Source organism: Neofelis nebulosa, chromosome 18 (genome assembly GCF_028018385.1).
Source record: "Neofelis nebulosa isolate mNeoNeb1 chromosome 18, mNeoNeb1.pri, whole genome shotgun sequence".
NCBI lineage: Eukaryota > Metazoa > Chordata > Mammalia > Carnivora > Felidae > Neofelis > Neofelis nebulosa.
In genome coordinates this window covers 7,202,782-7,221,570 of record NC_080799.1, presented here as the reverse complement: position 1 = coordinate 7,221,570, position 18,789 = coordinate 7,202,782, and the positions used below count along the sequence as shown (strand labels likewise).

General features: G+C 49.5%; 2 protein-coding genes across 3 annotated transcripts; one reads left to right on the top strand and one right to left on the bottom strand.

Annotated features, from left to right (window-relative positions):
• The first annotated feature begins 1,333 nt into the window (after positions 1-1,333).
• LOC131501149 (paired immunoglobulin-like type 2 receptor beta) lies at positions 1,334-13,680 on the top strand. Of its 2 annotated transcripts, XR_009256661.1 has the most exons (5): positions 1,334-2,769; positions 3,092-3,481; positions 9,519-9,680; positions 12,006-12,168; positions 13,339-13,680. XR_009256661.1 is itself a non-coding variant. In XM_058710882.1 (4 exons), exons 1-4 carry the CDS (start codon positions 2,715-2,717, stop codon positions 13,341-13,343), a joined length of 612 nt encoding a protein of 203 aa, XP_058566865.1. In that variant the 5' UTR covers positions 1,349-2,714; the 3' UTR covers positions 13,344-13,680. The 2 variants fall into 2 exon arrangements, 1 of the variants encoding a protein (XP_058566865.1); XM_058710882.1 differs by lacking the exon at positions 12,006-12,168 and having other exon boundaries at positions 1,349-2,769.
• Positions 13,681-17,680: 4,000 nt separating this feature from the next.
• Positions 17,681-18,772, bottom strand: MBLAC1 (metallo-beta-lactamase domain containing 1). The gene has a single exon (XM_058710879.1). It carries the CDS (start codon positions 18,654-18,656, stop codon positions 17,904-17,906), a length of 753 nt encoding a protein of 250 aa, XP_058566862.1. The 5' UTR covers positions 18,657-18,772; the 3' UTR covers positions 17,681-17,903.
• Positions 18,773-18,789: the final 17 nt, after the last annotated feature.

The following is an 18,789-nucleotide window of genomic DNA, read 5'->3' as shown; positions in this document are numbered from 1 at the left end:
CCTTTGCAAGTTCTAAGAATAGGCTAGCCTTGGGAGGGGCCATCGCTCCCCAGTCAGCAAGGCCACAAGTGCCAGAGCATCAAGAATGCAGACAATTAAAAAAAAAAAAAAGTTAATACAATTGCCATGTGATGAATGAATGCCAAATACATAAATACAGATTCTCAGAAAACACAGAACAATTTTACCTATTTGTCTTGCCTTATTGCATGAGCTAGAACGACCATCACAATGAATGGGGGCAGTGAGAGCAGACCTCTTTGCCTTACTCCTGATCTTGGGGGGAAAAGAGGAGCAGGGTGAGGTGCCATGGACGGGGAAGGGACTGGAACAGTGACAGATGTGGCCAATGAAGAAGGGAGAACAGAAACTTAGTAGAACTTGGAGGAAGATCTAAGGCCCTATTCTCAAATTGTGATCCACAGCTCATAGTCCTCACTCTGTCCCTGCTTCTGATCACACTCCTGACCCCTCCCCCACAGCCACCCCCTGGGCTAAAAAGCTGCATTTAGGCTCTGCCCATCCAGGACAGGGAGGATGCTACCAGGACAGGGAGGATGAACAAACACAAAGACCACACACCATATGTGAGCAGAAATCATGTCTCCTAATTTCAAGTGTCATAGGGATCCCACTGGGGCCAGGGGCTTGAACATGGCATGGAATGTGCAGCTTGCATCTAGGGAGATCGTATATGGGAGAGGCAGGGCCTGAGGCACCTGGGCGACAGGTACTCTGCCAAAGTGACCCAGAGCCTGTTGAGTAAACATGCCACGCTGCCCAACAGAAGGGGCTGGGGCACCCCCTAGTGGGGTCCAGCCCCCTCCTTGGGTGACCTGGCAAAGAAGAGACTGTCCAGCCAGGTTCCACAGCCAGGGAGGTAAGGTGGGAATAAAATTCAGGTGTCACCCCTCAGACAGGGCAGGCCACCCTCTAGAGGAACTGCCAAAAAGGCAGTCGGTCCTTTGTCCTCTCTTCTGTCCACCTTTCCAGCTGTCACCATTCACCCAAATGTCTTTCACAGCCCAGTGGACTCCATGACATTAAGGCTGCTTCCTGATGGTGCCTCAGTTTCCTGATGGTGAAAATAGAAAAACAACAAATCCACCACCCAATGTTGTAGGGCTGAAAATGAGGCAATGGATGTTTAGGGCCTGGCTCAGAGAAGGGGATTCCATGAAAATGCAGAACCTGTCTCCTGGGGCCTGGGAGGAGGTATAAGAAATGCAGACACAGGGACAGGGCAGGGGCTGCCTGGAAGGCCCTGGAAGAAGCGTGGGGGAAAATTAGGACTGAGGAAGCAACTGAGAAAGGAAGCTGGTCTTCTTGCTTCGGCCTCCAGAAGATGGGGCCACTTCCTGTGATGAAATCATGTTCTCCAATCCCCACCATCTACTGAGTAAGCCAATGCCAACCTCATTCTGGGGAGGGAGGGAGCTGAGCCTCCTAAAACCAGCACAGAGAGTCACCAATGGTCTCAGCCCCAGTATCTCATCCCCACCCACCAGCAGTCACAGGCTGGCAGTGCCCTCGATTGGAGACGGTCCAGGGACCGTCCGGAGGGTGACTCATTACTGCTCTGGGCCTTATTTCCCCCCTGCTCAAGGAAGGCTCCCAATTAGCCAGGGCTCTCACAGCTGTGGAGGGAATGACCTAAGGGGCATTATAAAAATACAGCCTCCTGGGGCTTACCCCCCAGAAGGGAGCCAAGGCCCAAGGTTGTGTGGTGCAACTTGGTGGGAGCATCCAGAAGGAGCAGAAGGCTCTGTGGACTCAGCGAGACTGGAGTTTGAGTCCTGGACCTGCCTCGAGAGTCACATGACCTGAGGCAGGGCTTCTCTGAGCCCTTGGTCTCCTCATCTGTGGAGTGGAGGACAGAGGGGACTGCCGATCCAGTCTTGCCTCCTGTGGGTCAAGGCATGGGCTCCAGAAGGCCCACCCTCACCTCTTAACCCCAGGGATGGTGTGAGACTGCACAAAAGGAGCTGACCAGGGGAGGGAAGGAGCCTGGTAGGCCTGGGTCCTGGGCAGGGGAACCCCTGCTGGGAGGGAGAGTGGCCAGGTACAAGTTGGGTGTCCTTGGTGCCTGGTTCTGGGGTGGAGGCCATCTGATCACCAGTGGGTCCCTCCTCCTTCCTCTGGGGAGGCGTTAGCTGGGCAGAGACTCATGGCTGCCTGTCCTCTGGCTGGAAGAGCCAAACTGGTCCTGCTGCAGCCTTTCACCTGGACGACAGAAAGAGGCCAGGAGATGCCGAGAGCCAGTGAGAAGGAGAGCTGGAGACACAGAGACTGACTCCTGAGGAGAGGTGGCCAGGAGCTGAGATGGAAGAGGAGAGGCCACAGATGGCCAAGGTGTGGGGTGGCCATGTGAAGAAAGAATCATGAACCATGGCCATGTGAAGAAAGGCCATGAACTATGGCCCTCCATGTGAAGAAAGAAGTTGGGGGCCTTTCTCACGGCTCTCTGTGCACTGACCACAAGGGAGGCGCTTTTGCAATGTAGAAAAAGAAGAAACCAGATTGATAAAGGAAGTGCTGGGTACTCCGGGGGCCCGCGAGTTTGGGGAAGCTCACCCTCCCTTGCTCTTCCGAAGGAACCTGATCCACGCTTTCCACGTTCCTCTGGACTCCCCGAGGAGGCACCTCTGTAGCGCCTGCCCTCTGGCCTTGACAGAGCTACTTGGCTTCTCCTCTCCTGGGAGGAGAGTGAGGCAATGGGTCCGTCCCTGCTGCTGTCCCTGCTGCTGCTGCCGGCATCTCTGCAGGCTGGTGAGTGTCCAGGACACCCTGGCTCTGCCCCGAGGGCCAGGAGTCCCCAGGAAGGGCTGTGGCTGGGCAGCTGGAGAAGGGGTCTGCTGGGGTAGCCAGCCAGGCCTCCCAGCTCCAGCGGGCTGGTCCCATGGTGCCAGGTCCTCCCCAACCCTTCACCCTCCTCCCTACCCCAAGCCCGGCAAGGGGGACACCCAGGCCAGAGGGCCAGTCCTGCCATCTGTCACACTTGGTGTGCTCCGTGAGTGAGGGTGCCAGAAGGTCTGGGGTTATCGTCCTCATCTCTCCCAGTGGCTCAAAGTCTCTCCTCTCTCTCCTCCAGGCAGCTCAAAAGAATGCAATCCAAACACTGACTTTGGGATCAACCAACCATCGTCTCTCTCAGCCCCCGAGGGTGGTTCCACCTGCATCCTTTTCTCCTACTTCCACTGCTGGGAGTTAGCCAAGGATCCCAGACTGAGTATAGCCGTCAGACGGACAGACTTCTCTGGAGAGGTCATCTACAACAGTACCCAGCGTTTTATCCATAAGGATTACAAGAACCGGATCTCCCTGGACTTGAGAGAGGGTCAGAACTCCGGCACCCTGTGTATACGGAACCTGCGGAAAGAAGATGAGAATAGGTACTTTTGCCGGGTCCAAGTGGAAACGCTAAGAGATGGCAAAAAGGTGTGGCAGTCCATCCCAGGGACCAAACTCACCATTACCGACGGTGAGTCCAGCTGCCCGACAGCCACCACACCCACCCTGCAGGGTGCCCTCATCCCCCAGGCCTGGCCCAGGCCCCAATCTTCCTGCTTACCCCTTCTCTCAAACTCCTCTCCCCACCCCTCTCCCCTCCCCAGGCCTCTGCCAACTTTACTCTTTCTCCTGGATCTCCCCAAACCTGGGCTGCCTTCCTTGCCCATCCCCCTCACTGCCCCCTCCGGAGCCAGTCCCCACCCCGCTCCCCCAGCCTCAGCACCTTCCAGGCTGCCCAGGAATCCTCCCTTCTTGCTTCAAGCTGGGCCTCCAGTCTTGCCTCCCTCCCCTCACCCCACGCTGTCCAGGTGGACTTGACTTCTTCAGGTCGTGGTCTGCCTTCCCTTTGTCCTGTGTCCCTGTGAGTAGCCCCTGCCAGCCCCCAGTCTTGTGTCTCCCCAGAGTCGCGGGCTCAACCCAGCACACACAGCAGGTACCCAATTATGACCCAAGACCCCTGTCCCCTGGCCACGCCCCATTACCTCTTTTCCCAGTCCCCCCTGCGTCCTTCTCCTGCTCTGCTCCTCGGAAACTGGCCCACAATGCTCCCTGCCCCAGCCCCTTCCCTCCTCTCCTTTCCCAACCCCCTCTTCCCCTGCCTCCATCCTCTTTACCCTCCTTGCCCCCCCCCACCCCTGGTCCCCACCTCTGCCTGCACCGTCCCCACTGTCCACTCCGATCTTGCTCCTCCATCCTGGCCTTTGAGACATGCCATCGACAGCAGAAATATGGCGGCTGCCGCTTACCATGCACTGTGTCAGGTTGAACAACTAGGTGTACGTCACCCTGGTTAACAACCTTCCCCGCGACCCCACAGTAACAGTAGGCACTGCTCTTATCTTCCTGTTACAGATAGGGAAACTGAGGCTCAAAGAGCCTAAACGCCTGCCCAAAGCCACACGCATGGCGCAGGCAGGACTTGAACCCCGTTTAACCCCAGAGCCTCCACTCTTAACCTAGTAGCTGCTCAGCTTCACAGCTGACCTGATCCTGTTGCTGTCTTCACCTATTTTAACCCAGGAACGGGATGTGTTACAGCAGCAGATCTTCCCATGTTACCCAGCAGGCCTTGGGAACTTGAACCTAGGTTTGTCGGTCTCCAGAGCAGTTGGGGAGGGAGCCCTTCCCAGGAGCAGGCACTAGGGGATGCACTGTCTGTAGATATTATCTGTAGAAAATTCCTTAAAAACGAAAAACCCCAGGTCTGCTCTTTATAATCACTTGCACTGACAATTCTAACAACGTATCACTGCTCCTGGGTGGAAGGACACTCTCCGTGACCCCACCCTTGGTAAACCACTGTCCCATCTGGCCACCGTGCTGGTTTCAGAGCAAATAGAAAGTGGCTCACAACCTGAATTTAGCAAGACAGCGTTGGATTTCTATTTCTGGCACCTCCTCCATATTCCCTTAAATGGCCTTTTTTGAGAGGTTTTCGCTCTCCCCAGACCCCTCTTCCTCCTTCCCTGATCCTCCAACTTTCCTCACTTCTCACTTCAGTCACATTTACTATGAATTTTTCATCAATAAATTAATTTTTCTTTAAAAAACATTTTTTTTAATGTTTATTTCATTTTGAGAGAGAGAGAGCGTAAGCAGGGGAGGGGCAGAGAGAGAGGGAAACACAGAATCTGAAGCAGGTTGCAGGCTGTGAGCTGTCAGCACAGAGCCCCATATGGGGCTCGAACTCATGAACCGTGAGATCAAGACCTGAACCAAAGTCGGAAGGTTAACCAACTGAGCCACCCAGGCACCCCAATAAATTAATTTTTCAGTTAATACAATTAATTGGATATTCATGCTCATATTAAAAAATATAGGAAAGTAATAAAAAGAAATGTGTTTTTAATGTTTATTTATTTATTTTGAGATAAAGAGTGTGAGCGGGGAAGGGGCAGAGAGAAGGAGAAAAAGAACCCTGAGCAAGTTCCACACTCAGCATGGAGTCCGACATGGCGCTTGATCTCAGGACCGACCATGACACACTGACCTGAGCTGAAATTAAGAGTGTGAGGCTTAAGTGACTGAGTCCCCCAGTGCACCCAGTTATGCCTTTTTAAAAAAGGCTGCAGGGCGTCCCCTTGCGGTAATGTATCATAATGTACTTATTCAGTTTCCTATTTAAAGACTTTAGGTTGGGGGTGCCTGGGTGGCTCAGCCACGTGAGGGTCCAACTTCGGATCAGGCCATGATCTCACGGTTCGTGGGTTTGAGCCCTGTGTCAGGCTGTGTTCCGACAGTGTGGAGCCTGTTTGGGATTCTCTTCCTCTCCCTCACTCTCTGCCCCTACCCCACTCACACCTTTTCTCTCTCTCTCTCTCTCTCTCTCTCTCTCTCTCTCTCTCTCTCTCAAAAATAAATAAAGTTTAAAAAAAAAAAAGACATTTAGGTTGTTGACACAACACAAAGCTGCAAAGAACACCCTTAAACACAGGCCTTTGACGACTTGTCCAGTATTTCCACAGGATAAATTCCTAGCACTGAAATTACTGGGTCAAAGGCATGCCTGGGCATTTTGCATTTTGATAGATATTCCCAAATGCAATGCCAACCTATCCATTTTCCTGTAGTGCCAATTCTGGGTGGGTCCCTCTACTTGGATCAGTAAAAACAAGCAAGTAAACAACACCCCCAATGGCTTCTTATTTTAATCTGCATTTTTAAAAATTATTGAGAATAACCTCAGCATTCTCATATTACAAGATTTAGATTTGCAAAGTGACATAGGATTGCAAAATTTGAGGCACCAGGGTGGCTCAGCTGGTTGAGCTTCCAAATTTTGATTTGGACTTAGGTCATGATCCCAGGGTCTTGGGATCTAGCCCTGCGTTGAGCCCCATATCAGGCTTCATGCTGAGTGTGGAACCTGCTTAAGAGTTTCTCTCTCTCTCTCTCTCTCTCTCTCTCTCTCTGTCTCTCAAATAAAAAAATTTGGGGGGGCCAGGGTGGCCTGCTTACCTCAATGGGGTAAGCATCTGACTCTTGGTTTCGGCTCAAGTCATGATCTCATGGTTTCCTGAGTTCAAGCCCCACATCAGGCTCTGTGCTGACAGTGTGGAGCCTCCATGGGATTTTCTCTCTCTCTTCCTCTCCCTCTGCCCCTCCCCCACTCACTCTGTCTTTGTCTGTCTCAAAATAAATAAACTTAAAAATTTTTTTTTAATTTAAAAAATTTTAAAAAAGAGTTTCAAAGTTTTCCATTTCTCTGTGTTCTGAAACCTTCTGTTTAGGAATTATCTGTTCCTTGACTTTTTCCAAGAGTTTACCCATAAAACTTCCTGAGCTTAGAATCTTTATAAAAGGGAATTAATAGTGTTCTTAATTTCATCTCTGACTAGTCTTGAGTTAAAGTTTTTATGCTATTTCTTAAACATATCTTTTTAACCTTTATTTATTTATTTTATTTATTTATTTTTGAGAGACAGAGCATGAGCAGGGGAGGGCAGACAGAGTGGGAGATATAGGATCCGAAGCAGCTCCAGGCTCTGAGCTGTCAGCACAGAGCCCGACATGGGGCTCACACTCACAAACCGCAAGATCATGACCTGAGCCAAAGTCAGACGCTTAACCAACTAAGCCACCCAGGCACCCCACCATCTTAAACATATTTTTTAAATGTTTTGTTTGTTTTATAAAATCATCCACTTCCGAGAGGTTTTTAGATTTATCAGTCTATAGTGGAGCATACACTAACTCATAGTTTCAACACTTTTTTGTTGTTAGGTTTGGAAAAATTTCATGTTTGCCTGTTTGTTTTTTCCCTAAATAACCACTGCCCACATTTATTACACCTAATGCCGTCCTGTTTCCCATAAATTTACTCCTACATAGCTTCTCATTACATTCTTCCTCTGTTTCCTTCTCAGAGAAAGCCAACTTCTCTCTGTTTTTGGTATTTTTTCTTTGGGAACTATTTCATTCATTTAAAAAATGTCTCCATATTTAAAATAACGGAAGTATTTAGTGCTATAAATTTAACTTTGAGTGTAGCTTTAGCGTTTATATGCATTAATATTGTTTTTATATTATCTAGCATGGCAGTTTCTTTGATTAAGTAATTATGTTATCTTCTATATGTTTCTTTGATTAAGTAATTTTTAATTTTTCTAATGTTTATTTTTGAGAGAGAGAGAGAGAATGAGCGGGGGAGACACAGAATCCGAAGCAGGCTCCAGGCTCTGAGCTGTCAGCACAAAGCCCAATGCCGGGCTCGAACCCATGAACCGTGAGATCATGACCTGAGCTGAAGTCGGACGCTTAACCAACTGAGCCACCCAGGAGCCCCTGATTAAGAAATTTAAAAAATTTTAAATTCTCAACTGAGGAATGGTATTTTACCCTTTTACTCTTCATTTCTTTTTTTTTTTTTTTTTTTTTTTTTTTTTTTTTAACATTTTTTATTTTTATTTTTGGGACAGAGAGAGACATAGCATGAACGGGGGAGGGGCAGAGAGAGAGGGAGACACAGAATCGGAAACAGGCTCCAGGCTCCGAGCCATCAGCCCAGAGCCTGACGCGGGGCTCGAACTCACGGACTGCGAGATCGTGACCTGGCTGAAGTCGGACGCTTAACCGACTGCGCCACCCAGGCGCCCCTTACTCTTCATTTCTAATAAGAGTGAATAGTGAATTTGGTCCACACTAACCTGAAGATTTTATTCAAATGGGATTTTTTTCCTTTGGATTTTATCAATTTTTTAATGGTCCATTAAAAGAAGGTACAATCTGTTTGTAAGTCTTACATATTAATTTAGCCTTAAAAATACATTCCAGGAGCGCCTGGGTGGCTCAGTTGGTTAAGTGTCTGACTTTGGCACAGGTCATGATTTCATGGCTCGTGAGTTTGAGCCCCGTGTCGGGCTCTGTGCTGACAGCTCAGAGCCTGGAGCCTTCTTTGGATTCTGTTTTTCCCTCTCTCTGACCCTCCCCTGCTCGTACTCTGTCTCTCTCTCTCTCCCTCAAAAATAAATAAAACATTTAAAAAAATGTTAATACATTCCAATATAAATTAGAGGTGCTTTACAGATGTTTTCTCATTGATTAGAACAATCCTGATAAAGGACAAATACTGTTTGATTTCACTTGTAAGAGGTCGGTCCCTAGAGCAGTCAAAATCATAGACAGACTAAAACATGGTGTCTCTTCGATCAGATGGGGGCTCCCAAATGTGGGGGGATGATCGGTGGAAGTATGTGGCCCAGGCAGGTGAAAGGATTCACCCAAGGCAGAACAAAGGTGACAGAAGTTTTATTGACTACAGTGAAAGGGAGCAGCAGGCAGGATAGAAGAAGAAAAGTTGTCTGCAGCAAGGCAACGGGTAGGAGCTGTTTTAAAAGCGGGGAAGGTGAGGAGGTGTGATGATATATGGAATTTTCCCTTTTTTGGGTCATTGTGCCTGGTTGTATGTAGCCCATTGGTCAGTTAGGGCCTATGGATATTTTGAGGTCACCTGATGGGTCTGTCTGGATTCAGCCAGGAAGTCCATGTGGTCATTTTGCCTTGATCAGTTTCCATTTATCAAGCCTGTTGTCTAAAAGCAGCATCTACAGAACAGTGGATGCCAGTGGTGGGGCCAGGGGGTAAGGAGTGTCTAACGGATACACAGAGTTTCATTTTGGGAAAATTAAAAACCTCTGGAGAAGGATAGCAGTGATAGTTGTACAAGAACATGAAGAAATTTAATGCCACTTAACTGTACACTTACATATGGCTAAAATGGTAAGTCTTGTTATGTATATTTTACAATAAAAAGTATTTTTTGTTCCTGTGGATTTAGTGATCCCTGTTTGTCAGGGATGAAATGAGGTTCTGAGGTCACAGCACTGATCAGAGGTAGAGTCAGGATTTAAACTGAGTGATGTGGATTCATCACCCCCATCCTGTGTGAGAGCTTCAGAGAGTTGCTCCCCACCCCCAATATTCCCCACACTAGGGAACAAGATTTAAGTTTCATCCAGATACCTCCAGGCCTCTGAGGGGGAATCTGCTAAATTCTCGTGTCTTCTCAGCTGCCCAGATGACCACAATCACCAAGGGCCCTACCACCACTGTCACCACCACCACAAGGGACATGAATATGGAAACCATGGTCAAGGTGGCACTGCCCATTGCTGTATTCAAAACTGCAATTTTGGGACTGGTTGTCTACCTCTGGTGGAAGAGAAGCAAAGGTAAGTTTTTCTGGGCCATGCTCCCCACCAACCTTCCCAACTGGAGTGATTCTCAGAACCCACCCGCCTCAGAATGACCGCAGGTGCAGGTTAGAAAATGCAGATCCCTGCAGGTATCTAGGTCTGGGTTTGGGAATCTGCATTTCTCAAGGTCTTATCAAGTGGTGTCCGTGTGTGATCCAGTTTGAGAACCACTGCTTCAGACCAATCCCTCCCCACAAATCTGATCATTTTATAGTTTTTGTCTCTTAACTTAATCATTTCCCATCAATTCTCACCTTTTGGTTCATGGGGAGGGGAGGGTCAGCCTTGGGAAGAGTAAGAAGAGAGCAGAAGGGAAAGGAAGTTGGTTCAGCTCAGCAAGCATTGGTTGAAGACCTATCTTCCAGGGTCTGGCTTATAATTTTTTTTTAATACTCATTTCATTTTGAGAGAGAAACAGCACAAGTGGGGAAGGGGCAGAGAGAAAGGGAGACACAGAATCCAAAGCAGGCTCCAGGCTCCAAGCTGTCAGCACAGAGCCCAATGCAGGGCTTGAACTCACAAACCATGAGATCATAACCTGAGCCAAAGTCAGATGCTTAACCAACTGAGCCACCCAGGCACCCCCAGGGTCTGGCTTACAATTGGAGACACAAATGTAAATAAAGGGTAGGTCCTGCTTTCAAGGAACTCAGTGGAAGAGGGAGAGGAAAGGGGGTGACTACCTCATTTGGAAAGAACTGTGGTAGTCTAGGACATTGGAGGGGAATCACAGAGAGCTTCCCATAGGAAGTGACACTACAAAAAGTCTCAAAGAGTATAAGAGAATTAGCCAGGCAAGTGGTGAGGGTGGTGAAGACATCACTGTCCACACAGGTACAGGAAAGCAGTGGGGGAACTCTAAGCAGCTCCGTGCTGTGGAGGAGGCTGGAGATGGGAAGAGAACCTCGTAAATCACACCCAAGAGCTTCTGCTCCCAGAGGCAACATGAAACAGTTCGCCATGCAGATACATAAGTATGGGGTAGAGGTGCCAGAGGTGGGCCAGGCCAATCTAATGCAGTGGCAGTGTGGGTGGAGGGATAGAGCCAGACCCTGGAAGAGTTCAAGAGAGAAAACTGGTAAGACTTGGTGATCAGGCTGGTGTAGGGGCAAGGGAGTGGGAAGAACTTGGGTGAAACAGCCAAGCAAATTAGAGAACACAGGAGTTCAAAGACCATGTTGTGGGGAGAACAATGCTTCTTTAGCTTGAGACATGTTAGACATACCTGTGTGGCATCTGAGCAGAGATGTTCATCAGAAATTTGAGTGTATGCATTTACACCTAAAAGGACAGGGCTAGGGGTACCTGGGTGGCTCAGTCAGCTGATCGTCCCACTCTTGGTTTCAGCTTAGGTCATGGTCTCGGGGTTGTGGGTTCAAGCCCTGTGTTGGGTTCTACACTGAGCATGGAGGCTGCTTAAGATTCTCTCCCTCTCTCTCTCTCTCTCTCTCTTTCTCTCTCTCTCTCCCTCTGCCCCTCCCACCCCTGAAATAAAAAAACTTTTAATTAAAAAAAGAGGACAGGGCTAGAGGCATTAATTATTTACACCCCAACACCCTCCAATACTGATTTGAAATTCCTCTAGAGAAAGATTTCAGTGAGAGGAGATTAGCCCTATCAGATATTAAAGCACAGAGGTGAGCAGCATAGAATCTAGACTGCCTGCCCTCAAATCCTGGCTGGGGAAACTCTAGTGCAATGGTTGTATTACTCTGTGCCTCAACTTACTCATCGGTAAAATGAGAATAATAATAGTACTCACCCTGGGGGTTGTCACGACAATTAAATGTAATTCACTGAGAACAGATCCTGGCACAGAATAAAGACTATGTGAGCACTAGCACTTGTAATTATTAAGCTGCAATAATTAAAATGATTCGATGCTGTCATATTCATACACAGATAAACCAATGTATTAAAAGAGAAAAGCCCAAATATAGGCAGGACAAAATAGGTCAAAATATATTCAGGAATTTAGTAGGTTAAAAATTGGCATTTCTAATCAATGGGGAAAGATGAGTAATTCAATACATGGTGAGGGAACAATTGAGCAGCCATCTGAGAAAATGTTATCTCATAATTTGCACCAAAATAAATTCCATGGAGATCAATCAAAGAGTTAAATGGGGGGTGGACAGCATGGGGGGGAGGGGAAGAACCCTAGCATCAGAATAAAGCACGTGAGACTATTTTATAACCATGGAGTAGAGATGATCTCCCTAAATATAACATAAAACCTAAGAGCCATGAATAAAAATATTGATAAACTCAAATATATACAAATTGTTTTTAATTCTGCAGAGGAAAAATCACAGTGGTTGTCTCTAGAATGAGGATGAGGGTTGGAGATGAAGAAAAACATGACATAGTCACTGAGGATACAGAAGACAGTATTTAAGGATTCAACTCAGATGAGAAGCCATAAACTCTGTAAAGGCATCGCCTCATGTTTTTCCTCATGCAGGTTAGAACCCTCTGGGACTTGTTCATTAGGAGTTATGTTCGCCTGCTGGCACCAGAGACCAAAAGTAACAGGGCTTAAATAAGACTGAGTTTATTGTTTTCCCTCATATAAAAGGATGAGGAAGCAGATAGCAGAGGACACTGTCCTTAGGCAGTCAGGCTTCTATCTTCCTGCTCACCGTTATGGCTATTGGCTTTTATCCTGAATGTTGCCTCATGATCCAAGATGGCTGCTCAGAGTCCAGCCATTATTTCTGAATCCAGACAGGAAACAGGAGGAAGGAAGAAAGGAAAAAAAAAAAAAAAAAAAAAAGACTATGCCACAGCTGTCTGTCCTCATTTTAAAGAGTCTTCCTGAAAACCCTACCCACAACTTCCCCTTGAATCTTACTGGCTAGGATGTACTATGTCCCACATCTGTCAGTAGGGCAGCACACTGCCACCCCAAATAAAATCAAGGTTCTGTAGCTGAATAAGAAGAAATGAATGGATATTAGGTAAGCTAATAGCATTCTCTGCCATCAGCCACATCCAGAATTAGAGCTGTGTCAGCTAAGTGTGGCATAAGGACAGAGGAACACAGGCGGTCAAGGAGCTAGTGAAAGGGCAGGAGTAGAGAGTAGAGGATGAGCAGGGAGCTTGGACAGCCCAAAAGAAAGTGGATTATTAAGGGACAAGATTTCAGGGGGTCAAAACACAGATATACCAAACAGGCTGATGATAAAATAGAGCTGGAAGGAAAGAAAGTTGTAGCATAAAAATGATGCTGGCACTTAATATTTCAGAGTTCTCAATCCCAGGGATAAAAATGAGTCCAGGGTATGGCTGAGTGGAGTGGAGGTCACTAGAGTTGGGGGGACATAGGAGTCCCATGTGTTCAGAGGGCTGTCCGTGTCGATGATGGGACCTCCCAGGATAGTGTTGGGTGGTGGAGGGGATGTCTGTGAACCAGGGGCTGATCCTTGGGAAACGCTGTAGACAGACTCAGAAGGACAGGAGGGGAGATGGTGGCAGGGGGACAGCAGAGGTTTCAGTGGCAGAGGATGGAGAGGAACTGGCTGCAGCATAGACACCCATTCCAGCCCTGAGGTTCGGCAGGGGGAGGGAGGGAGGGGAAACAGCTGCCACTCCCCTTCCACTGTCTACCGCCTTTTCCTTCTTTCTCCCCCAGGATGAAGTGCAGGATGACAGCAGCATCCTCTATGCCTCCTTCACCCTCTCCAGCTCCTCCCTGCACCCCTCCCAAGGAGAGCCTGCAGGAGACCCTGTATTCTATTGTAAAGGCCCAGTGAGCAGGACTGAATGGGGACTCCCTGAGACTAAGCTGCACAGAAGGTCACAGCTTCTAGTAATAACCCTGGCCAGACACAGACAAAAGCCAGTGGGTGTGGAAGGCCACCAAGGACCAGAGAGAAACAGAGCCATCTGCTTCCATTCCCTCTTCAACTTCCCAACCCTTGCCCACAAAAATAAAAGTACTAGTAGGATTTGCCTGAAGGCACCTAAGGAGAAACTGATGGCATCTTCTGTCTTTTCCTTCTCGCCAAAAATGAGCTGTAAAAGTAGCTCACACCCGAGATCCCTCCTCCAGTGCTGGTGTTCAGTGACCGCCTTCAGGCCAGGCGGGGGACCCCAAACACTGGCAGCCAGCCCAGAGCCCAGACTCCGCCCCCTTATCTAACCATTCTACTTCTGCTACCATAACATGTACCGCGTTAAGTGCATCACTCATGTAAACATCACCAACAACCTTATACAGTCCTGGATGCACTCACCGGAGGCGTGAAGAGAAGACCCAGAATGGTTAGTGCTTTTCTCAAGGCCACACACCTAGTAAGTGGCTGAGCCAGGTCTGGACCCAGACCTGCCCTTCTCGACGGCCTCCTCCCAGGACTTGGGTCTCACTGCCTTCCCAGATCCCTGTACTGTGCCGGCCTCCCACCAGAAACAGGGACATGCCACAGGGACCGGGGCGGGGGGGTGGGGGGGACGGGGAGAGAAGCCAAGGGAAGCATGTGGTTAGAGACGAATGGAACCACTTAAGCCGGTAACCTGTTTTATTAACACATAAACTGCAGAGCCGTGACTTTAGCCAATTGACCTGTAGCTGAGGAACAAACCCCACACTTAGTAGCTTCTCAGGGACCCTCTGAGGGGCTCTCTCTGCTGCTCCTGTGGAAGCAGGTGAGGCAGGAGCACACAGCTATTCCTCAAAGAAGGTCGTGGTGAACTCCCCAGGGTCATCTCCACACTGTGGCTCCTCCAGCTGCTCCGGCTCTTCTCCAACATCTTCCAGGAGTTGCTCCAGGTCCAGGTCACTGGAGGCTTCATTGTCATGGGGGACGCTTCCAGCCTCCTGAGGACACTTTGAGCCTTCTTTCCCCACCATGGGACACGCCCCAAGATGGGCTGGTGGGGGCAGGCCCTTTGGCTGCATCCTGGCTTATTTGTCCTCAGACGGGCTGGTTCCTGCAGCCTTGCTTTGGGGAGCTTCCCGTTATTTAGCTTGTTATGTTTTTCTCCCTCCTACAGCTTTGATCCATCAACTCCCATACCACCCTGGGATCCCGGCCCCAGAGCCCTCTGGCAAGACACCTGGAGCTTCATATAGGAAGAGGTGAACAGGAGGGCTCTGAGTGGCACCGCTTTGTTCGCAGAGTGCACAGGATACTGGAACTTCTCCAGAGAATGGGCAGAGACAGACCCTGAAGTCCTGGGCAAGGAGTCAGAGCTGAGAAAAACAGCATGTGTCTATTACATGGCATTTGTAGACATAACACAAGCTCGGGAGCATTCAGAGAAGTTTTTTTGTTTTTTTGTTTTTTCCTCAGTTTCTGCTCTCAAAGGGCACAATGAGGAGAGGAGGACATTTCCAGAAAAAATTATCAACACTGGGTATATCTAATGTTAAGTGAATAATACAGAGAATGCCCTGCAAGAGTTTAAAGAAGAGCTGGAAAAATCAGGGGAGGTTTTTCTGTAGATGAGCTGAGTTGAGCCTGGATCGATGGATGGTACAGAACAGAGGGAGGCCGGCAGGAATAGAGCAGGATCAAAGGCCTGCAGGAGAGAAGGACTGCAGGCAGTCCTGCCAAACTGGAACAGGGAAAGTTTGTCTCAGAGATGACTGGACGAGAAAGTTTGCGATGTGGAGCCACTGAATATTTGCAAATACAAGTATCTAATCATATGGGTCAAGTTTTCCTAAGAATTTACACAAGAAGGAAGCTAAAAGAAACTTCTAAGAGTACAGTCACTCTGGGCCCCACCTCGAATGCTGCTTTCCCACCATTTCCGAGGCCTCTCTAATGGGTCATTTCCACCTGTGTTTGTATCCACCCAGGACTCCTCTTGTTGTGACTGAAAACACAGTCAAAGCCTTTCAGGCAGCAAAGGGGTTGATTAGCCCTGGTGACTCAAGAGTTCAGCAGCGGATCTGGCTTGAATTCAGCACTCAGATTTCTCCCCGGGGTCTATTTCTCATAACTGCTCATTTCTGCCCCCTATAGTTCAGCTTCATTCTCAGCCTCCACTTGGCCCCAGCGCCATGGGCTCTTCCCACAGGGTGGCAAATGACGTATCCTCTCAGGTCAGTGTGGTGTTTTTGTTTTTTTGTTTTTTAAGTTTTTGTTTAAATTCCAGTTAGTGAACATACAGTGTAGCATTACCTTCAGTGTAGCATCACTTCATATAGTGATGTATGTAAATATAGTGATTCAACACTTCCATACATCTCCCATGTCAGTCTTTCAGGAAAGAACTCGACTTTTCTTTTCCGCTAGCTCCAGCAAAACCCCTAAGATGACCAAGCCTGGAGTAGCTTAGGTGACCTGTCCATTGTGGAGACAGTCAGTGTGGCCAAAGAGATGTGTTGGCTCTAGATGACCAGACCAGAATCATGGGCAAGAGTACCATGTTATGGAAAGTAAGTCGGGATTGGAATTTTTATTTGTACAAGTTGAAAGTGCATAGTTCTCTATAACCCCCATCCCCTCCTTTTCATCCCTCTCATAGCCCTGAAGCTATTGGATCTACACTCCACATATCAGAGGGGGCCATGGAGATCACTCAGGGCACAGTGCTGCATTGGTGAGCACACAGCTGGCCCCTACACTCCCTCCGCACACCAGTGGCCTCCCCGCACTCTGTGGCCCAGAAGGTGGGGAACCTGGCCAGGGGCCCCCACACCATGATAGTTCTGACGCTGGGTGCCCACATCGCCACCTTCACTTCATTTATCTTTATCTGATGACTGGCAGGGATCTGGGCGGCTGTGGCTGCACCGTTGGCCTGGGAACTGTGCACTCTTGTGGTCATCAAACTGGTCAACACCAACTACGAGTCTATGTATGGCAGGTACTGGTTCACCCTCTAGGTTAACCAGCTCCTCTGAGCTGCCTTTGGTGACCTCCACCTGGTCTTTGTGGATGCCTGGAAAATAACCCTCAGTCTGGCCCTGCCGCCACAGCATCCACCCAGGGTGTCTCATCATCCACAACAAGGTAGACTTGCTCCTCTCCTTCATCTGCCCCACCCCAAGTGTTTCTGTGGGTTCTGACACTGTGTGGATGGAGGGCCTGGGGCACAGCTGTAAAGAGGGCCACAGCCAGAACAGCATTTCTGGGAGAAGAGCAGGTGCCACTAACTTCTCTTGCCTGAAAGACTGCAGTAGTTTCCTAACCAGTCCAGCTGATTCTATTCTTGCCCTACTCTGACCGCTTCTCCACTCAGAGTAGAACTTTAGAACTAGTAGAACAAGAGTAGTTACTTTAAAACATAAATGAGGCCAAGTCATTAGCCTGCTCAAAAGCCAAAGGCTTCTCTCTCAGTATAAATCCAAACCCTTAACCATGGTCCATGATGGCCTGGCCTAATTCTGTGTCCTCATTTGTTGCCACTCTTCCTTGGCACTCTACATTCTAACCCCATAGTCTTGCTACTCAAGCAGGTCAAGCTGTCCTGCCTCAGGACCTTTATACCTGCTGTTCCTGTGCCTGGAATGCACAACTGCCAGATCCTCATATGGTTGGCTTTCTTCTCATTTGGTTCCCTGATCAAACATCATCTCCTCAGAGGCTCTTCCTGACGACCTTAAATAAGAGAGGCCATCTTCCCATCTTGGCACTCCATCCCCTTTGCCCTCCTTTTCTTTCATGTCACTATTCACAATCTGTAATTATTTGGTTTACTATTATTGTTGTTTGCTTGTCTTTGTCTCTAGAATGTAATCTCCATAAGGGACAGGGAGTTTGTCTAGCTTGCTCACTGTTGCATCCCCATGACCTAGGGCAGTGTTTGAAACCTTTCAGGTTGTTAAATATTCCTTGAACAGATGGATGATAATCACATGACTAAGGTGTTACTTATATGCCCTGCACCTTCACAGCAAATCTCTATCTTATGAGAAATACGCAATTGGCCAAAGTGTCCCCCTGCTGCAGCTGCTAACTACCAAATTTCAGGATTGTCATTATTAATGATTTACATTTACATGAGGGCCGTACGATTTTCCCTACAGTTTTCTATTTTTATTTTGGACGACTCTCCCAAGAACATTCTCCCATTTTACGGAGGCCCAGAGAGGTGGCACACGGCTGAGTCAGTGCTTGGTCCTAGTTTGGTTGCAGTGATATCGGTGACTGTCCTTGCTGGAAAAACCAGCTTCTTGCGACAGCTGGAAGCCATCACCCCTGATTCCTCCGACTCAGCCGACTGGGTCCTCTGTTCTCCTGGACGTCAGTTCGGTGGTTGAGGGGCTTCCCTGACCACCCTAAAGGGGGCTCCGTGACCAGGCACAACCACGTCCGCTGTGCCTAGGACCCTCTTCCGGCTCCGCTCCTGGGCCACCGGGTCTTCGCTCAGCGCTTGCCACGAGTCTTCGTCTCCACTGCGTTCAAACACATCGCCCGCCACCACCACGGTGCCCAAGACCGTGCCCGCCACTACTACGCTCACGTCCCGCTGGCCCCCATGGCCCGGCGTGGCCCACACCTCGAGCCCCGGCCCCAGCCGCAGGGGCCGCTCCTCACCTAGCCCGTGGGGGAAGTAGCGGCCCCCGGGGAGGCAGAAGTCGTGAGAGACCAGCAGAGCCGCCCCGGGAAACAGCCCCAAGTTCCCGATGTGATCCGAGTGTCCATGGGTGCCCACCACCAGAGTCACGTCTCCGGGGGCCACGCCCTGCCGCGCCAGGGCCCCCAGGAGTGTGTCCCGGGCCCAAGGGCCCCCGGTGTCTACGAGGATGGGACCACGGGCCGCCTCCTCCAGGGCGGTCTTCGCCCCGCCGCCCTCGGGCGGGGACTCTCGGTGGCTGGAAGCCGGGCCCCAGGCCTGAGGCAGCACCAACGTCACGGAGCCGTCGGCGCGCACCGCGTCGCCCACCCCCTCGGGCTCCGCATAGCCCTGCAGAAGGACCACCACCGAGTAGGGGTCGCCGCGCACCAGCAGAGGCGGCTCCCCGAGCAGCGGCTCGGTCTGCACTAGACCGCTCATGGCAGAAGGACGGCTGGGGAAGGAAAGTGGGGCTATGGGGGACTGTCCAGTCCCTTCAGGTTCCCACACGCGCCTGCCTCCGCCGCGTGGCACCTTCCAAGTCTCAGTTCTTTGCCACCACCCCCCCGCACCC